General features: G+C 59.5%; 1 protein-coding gene across 3 annotated transcripts in view; it reads right to left on the bottom strand.

The window, feature by feature from the left end:
* Positions 1 to 6,215, bottom strand: part of KIAA1522 (KIAA1522 ortholog) — a 56,906-nt gene that overhangs the window by 2,561 nt on the left and 48,130 nt on the right. For all 3 annotated transcript variants that reach the window (XM_038377669.2, XM_038377673.2, XM_043505960.1), the window contains exons 5-6: positions 4,949 to 5,065; positions 1,163 to 4,435 (exon numbers count right to left, since the gene is read on the bottom strand). In XM_038377669.2, coding sequence (XP_038233597.1) covers positions 1,163 to 4,435; positions 4,949 to 5,065 — 3,390 coding nt within the window. The remainder of the gene's footprint in view (positions 1 to 1,162; positions 4,436 to 4,948; positions 5,066 to 6,215) is intronic.

Genomic DNA, 6,215 nt, shown 5'->3' with positions numbered 1-6,215 from the left:
TTCCCATCAGAGCCGGGTGGCGCTCAGGTGGGGGTGACAGCTGCTTCACATCCACCCCAGCCTCCTGTCCTAGCTTTTTATACTGAGCCCAGCACACTGGGCAGCGTGGGTTACAGGCTCCCCTCTGTCTGAGCCATGGAACAGCTGGGCCTGTTACAGAGCTGGGGGCTCTAGCCCCTGCTCTTAGCTCTGGAAGCCCCTGGTTCAATCTTGGGGTCAGCCAAGAGGGTGGCCATCACCTGGCGCTGTTTGTTTCTAAAGCTGAAGAGCCTAAACTGGTACAGCCACGGTTGAATGCCCCAAGAGGCAGAGTTACCTCCTAGCACATCAGCCCGTTTCCGAGCAGCTTTGAGCCAGGTTGTTTCTGGACCGACTGATGTTTAGACAGAGGGATGGGGTCAAACTGGGCCAAACAGCCAGTGCTAGTGGGGATCCTATGTTTGTTCCTCGTCTTCCTTTTATTCAGGCATTAGGAGGTGGGTCAGAGAAAGTCACAATTCTCCCCAGCATCCCTGCCTAGCACTAAGCTGTTCTCCATAGGGTTCCATCTTCATCCTCTGTCTTGTTTTCTAGCCCTGTTCCTGCTGGTAGAGAGACAGGATGAGTGCAGGGCAGTGGAAGAGTTATGCAGGAGGAGAGCTGCAGTGGAGGCAAGGGGGGCTGCAGGTTGGGATTGGGGTGCATTAACAGCTGAGGGTGGGGTGCATTGACAGCTGCAAGTAGGGGGTTGCAAGTCAGAATTGGAGTGCATTGACAGCTGTGAAGGGGCTGCAGTTTGGGATTGGCGTACATTGACAGCTGCAAGCGAGGGGTCTGCAGGTTGGGATTGGGGTGCACTGGGAGGCAGCATCAGGAATGGGGTACACTGGCAGCGCTGCAAGTGAGGGGCTGCAGGTCAGGATCACTGTTCCCTCCAAGTTGTGCACATGTGCGTGCGCACACAGATCCTAAACCCCGCACACACGGCAAAACACCGCACGCACAACAATTTGCACAGAAGAAATTTTTTGCACACACGGCCTGTCAAAAATTAGAGGGAACATTGGTCAGGATTGGGGTGCACTGGCAGAGATGAGAAGCTGCCTGGCTCCTACAATACCCTGTTACACCCTGCATTTTCCAATCGGCACCTCCTCTCCTACCCTCCCCAATCCCTCTGTACCTTGTGCAGGGGGATTCTGCGATGGCGTCTCTGGGCCTGCCAGGTGCCCGGTTCTGCTGCTCTTGGCTGGGGGGGCCGCGTTCACAGACAGTTCGCTCTTAGTCCTGTTCTCTTCGGGCGAGGGAGCCTTCGCTTTACTGTCTGGTAGGGAACAGTTCAGCACTTCCTCCCCCTGCGGCTTTGGGCTCACAAGTGACTGAGGCTGCCCCATGCCAAGCAAAGGCTTCCTGGCTATGGGAGGTGGGATCTTGCTGGACTTCCTCTGTGCTTGTGAGTTGCCAGGGGGCACCTGGCCCTGCTGGGTCATTGCTGGGACTGTGGAACGCTGCCCGGAGAAATTCATCAGCTCAGCTACCAAGTTCCTCTTCAGGTCGGCCTGGGCCTCTGGGGAAGATGGGGTCTCTATGACCAGCTTCTTGGAGCTCTTGGAGAAGATGAAGCTAGCGGTGGAGGCAGGTGATTTGTGGATGGGGGACACCTGGCCGTCCTTGGCATCCCCAGCGGTGAGCTCCAAGCCAGAGGCTGCGTGGCCTGGGAGAGTCAGCTTGTTACCATTGTTCCTCTCCACCAGTCTGGAGGTCGGGGCGTCTCTGGAGGACAAGGTGGAAGTCTTCAGCCGTACCGCATTTTGCAACTGGTTCAAAGGCACGGTGTCTTTGGAAGAAGGGGACTGCCGCAGAGACAGCGACTTGCGGATGGGTTTTTGGGGGACAGGCTGAGCCTGCTTCCCTATGCCATCGGCGCCCTGTCCGTTCTGGCCAGGCGTCTGCTTGCCCGGGCCGGCCGGCGCGTGCACGTTGACCGAGCGCAGGCGCACCATCTGCAGCAGGGAGGGGGTGACGATGGGGAGGTTAGCATCCTCCTTTGGTGTGGGGTTGCTCTTACTTCGAGAGACAGGCTCCTTCTTCGGATTCTGCCGGGAGCCATTCGTTGTCTTCTGCAGGCTTGCTTGAGGCTGGAGAACCGTGGGCGGGGCTGGAGCCGCAGGTGCGGGGGGCGGGGCTGCAGCCACTGCAGGCTTGGGCTGGCTAGGCTGCAAGCCGGGCGTTGCTCCGGCTGATGGGGGCATGGTGATCAGCATGGGCAACTCCACGGCGGGAGCTGGCAGCGTTGACCCAGCCAACGGGCCCTGTTGCTGCTGAATCCTCGAGGAGACTTCGGTGGAGAATGCGAGTGAGGCTGCCCCTGGACCATCCCCTGTGGGTGCTGCTTTCAGGCTGGCCAGCTGCTCTGAGCCCGTGGCCTCCGGCTGGGCTGCGACAGAGGAAGACACCGCGGTTCCGGTGACAAGGAGAGGCTCCGGCAGTGTGGAGAAGCTGGCCTCGTCTGGAGGAGGGAAGTCCGCCATGGACAGATCCTGTTCGTCCAGCGCTGGGGGGGGAGGTGGGGGCCACGAGGGGTCCTGAGGCGTCTCCCAAGTAGTCTCTGAGTGGGGGGCCTCTGGGCTTCCCTCAGCTTTTTTCACTGGTGGTGGTGGAGGATGGTAGGGAGGTGGAGGAGATGGGGGGGGTGATCTGCTAGTGGGCTTGGGAAGCGCCGAGGGCTCCTGGCTGGCCGTGCTTGGGGCAGGGGAGGAGACAGCAGGGCTGGCAGAAGGTGCTGCCTGCCGGGGTTTGACAGGCGGGGGGGAGATAGGGGCCGGCACCTTGGGGTGAGGAGGAATAATGAACCTGTCCATTCTACTTTGCAAGGAAAGGGCCGGGCCAGCTGGGGGCACCACAGTCTCTGCAGGGGCTGGGTCAGAGGTGGAGGAGGATAAGGATGCCAGGGAGGAGGAGATGGACAGCACAGGAGACTGCAGCGAGCAGACCCTCTCTGGTTTCTTTGGCTGGGGCCACCTTTTTCCTGGAGACGAGGCATGAGGGCCAAGCCCTTTGGTGGGGAGGGTGGGGGTGCCGCTCTGACTCGAGTAGCCACTGGAGGGCGACATGGTGCGCTTGAATCCCTCGGGGGAGCTCTGCCTGGGGGGGGCCTGCTGCTCCCTGAGGATGACGGCCACCCCCTCCACCTCCCTCCGGAGGTTCTCCCTCAGCACCGGGCTGCACCGGGACACGTCGGGGGAGCTGGCATCAGCCGAGTAGGCCAGGCTGTCGGAGCGGATGCTGCTGGTCTCGCTCAGCGAGCCGGGTGAGAAGACCTCGTCCTCGCCCAGGGGGCTCTGGTTCTCCAGGCACGGTGTCCACGGCTCACGCTGGTGTCGGGGATCTGGCTTGGGGGGCAGACCCAGCCCTTTCTGCCCCCCCTCGCCCGCCACCTGCTGCTGCTGCTGAGCCCTTTGGTGCAGGGAATGGGTCCTCCTCGGGGGCGCTGGCGGTTTCTTCATTTTCCTGAGGGATACACTGCGTGTGGAAGAGCGGTCGCTCCTCACACTCACGGTGTCCGAGCTGTCCGCCATGCTGCCAGTGCTGTACGCAGGGGAGGCCCTGCCGCTGCTGCCCCCCAGCCCCACTGCCAGCAGGCCGTGGGCTGTGTAGAAGGGCCTGGCCTTGGCACAGGAGTCGGTGCAGCTCGCGGCACTGTAGACACTGAGCTGGTCCGTGTCGGACCGGCCTGCCGTATCCGCCTCGCTGGGCGGCCCAGCTTCCCCCCTCCTGCTGTCGGAGCCGCCCTGCGAGGAGATGGTGGAGCTGTCGGACACAATGGTCTCCGTGGACTGGGAGTGGCTCCAGTTGTCGCTGGAGGAGGAGTGCTCCCGGCTGCGGCCGCCGGGCTCCGAGAAGCGGGCGAGGGAGCGGACTGAGGCTGGGCTGGAGGAAACCAGGCTGCAGCGGCTCAGCGTCCGCACGCTGCTCCTGCTCAGTGCGATAACGTCCACCATGGGGGGCAGGACAGCGTTGGGAATGATCTTGGACATGTAGGTGGCCTGGGGGGAAATAGACATAACAGGGCCCAGCAGCTCCAGAGGAGGGCTGGCATTGGTGGTCACGCCCGGCACAGCCAGTGACTTTGGCCTCAACAAGGGAGACAGCTCGGCTGCCGTCCTCCTCCCCAGCAGCATGTCGTCGTAGTAGACGCGGTTGATGTGCCTCTGGATAGCTGCATCTGACTCTGCCTCCTCCAGGGCTTGCAGGGATACGCGAGCGCCGCCCTTGGGGGCTGGTGGGGGCTGCAGGTTTCCATTGATGGTGGGGATGTGGATTGTGCCACCGTCTGCCTCGTCACCATTCACCAAGGGCTGGGATGCCACGCTGGGGGGGCTCCCACCCTGCCTGGGGCCGTCTCTGGGGGAAACACTGCTAGGGCGTTTCCTCAGCTCGTGACTGTTTCTCAAACCTGAGGATGGATAGGAGCAAAACCTGGTATCATTATAAACCGATCCTGGTGGGCAGGCAGCCCTTGCTGATTGCATACAGGGGTTACTATGGGCTGGCAGGGCTCACTTAATCAATGCTGGCCATGGCCGGGGCCTCAGTGCAGCTCAGTCCAGCCTGTTCTCTCCCTGTGACACCCAGGAGTTCAGACTCCTGAGGGCTGTAATACCATGGTCTGATTCCGATTGTCGGGCACGGTGTGTCGTGGGTGGATGGGGTGAGGGCCTCTGCTACACAGGAGGTCAGACCGGGGGCTCTGGTGGTCCCTTTTGCCTTACACTCTGACTCCTCCCTGCTGCTCCTTGGACACTCCACTGCTAAAGGGGTGGCAGGGGGACCTCCAGGAATAAGCCAGCTCCTAGCCTGAACCCGGAGCTGAAGTCTCAGCAGGGAGAGAACTCTGGCTCATTTGTGCACACGGAGCAGCTGCTGTCCCTGAGCTCTCCCTCCAGCAAGGCCCATCTGCCCTCCTTACCCAGCTCTTTCTGGACATGCTGGGGGATGCCCAGCACCGTCGTCCTCCTCTCCTTCCTCCTCTTCCCTGCCTTCTCCGAGGATTTGGGGAAGGAGTCATGAGGCCGGAAGGTGGAACCTGAAATGCAGTTACGATGAAATAAAGTCCCAGACTGGTAAGCAGGGACCAGCCACTGTGACGTCACCCACCCACGGTATGCGCCTCTGTAGGAACACAGGCCCACATCAGACCTAAGTAAACAATGGTTTTAAATTGAGGTTGGATTTTACCATGAGTGAGAGGCTGCAGGTCTGTGACCAAAAAGACCGAGACCATAAGAAAGGGGAACTGTTTGTGGTAAACTTGTAACGACCCTGGAAATACCAGATATCTTATTTAAGGGTTGGGCCAAGCACTAGAAATAAAGAAAACATGGGTAACTGGGCACCAGGTGCAGTGAATAATTGGCAGGAAATGCTTAGTCCAGTAGCAGGGGAAAATACGGCAAATTGAGATAAGAAGAAAACTTTGGAGAAAGCAGAGTGCAGCTCTCAGCTGCTATAGCTGAGTTTAGTAAAGGTCCAATAACCAGCAATGCCGTCGCTTGTTTGTTACAGAGCACAAAATGCCCCGCATTCTAGGGCTGCTTTGTCAGAGCGTTCCTTACCGCTCTGGAGCCATGCCATGATGGGAAGGCATCTCCCAGGTCTGAACCGGCTGTAAGTATCTTGGCCAGTGCTTGCAACTGGACTGTAGCTGGGTATCGAATATAAGGCTGTTTATGCTTATATTGATACTTTGGATGTAATCAACACCAAGTAGCCATTGGGGCTAACGAAGGAATGCCTGTGTGGAAACTGAGTCCTGGTAAACCTTGACAAAGCTATCAGGGAAATGATCTCCCACCATTCCGATGTCATTCTGCCAGGAGTTCTCCCTACTAGTGCCCTAGAGCACAGTCCAGCCCCAGTGTGGGGGAGCCAGGCTCAGGATGACCAGTGGAGCCGTGTCAGCTGTGTGAGCATACAACGAACATCTGCACAATCTATGGGAGTGGCAGCTGCCCTGGGCAGAGCTTGGAAGAGTACTACCACTCCCTGCCAGCGGCCCTGCCCTAATCCCGGAACAGTCCCTCCCCCCATCTCAGCTGCAACCTCCGGCCCAAAGGACAGGCTTGATGTCCCTTGTGGAATCACCCAGCAGTCCTTAGGCCACCCAAACCCCAGCTCACACGTCTCGGCTGGATTTTGTGCTTCGCTCTCGCCAGAGCAGACTATTGAGATGGCTC

This window comes from Dermochelys coriacea, chromosome 19 (assembly GCF_009764565.3).
Source record: "Dermochelys coriacea isolate rDerCor1 chromosome 19, rDerCor1.pri.v4, whole genome shotgun sequence".
NCBI classification, from domain to species: domain Eukaryota; kingdom Metazoa; phylum Chordata; order Testudines; family Dermochelyidae; genus Dermochelys; species Dermochelys coriacea.
The sequence above is the reverse complement of the archived record's forward strand: the minus strand, read 5'-3'. Positions and strand labels throughout refer to the sequence as shown.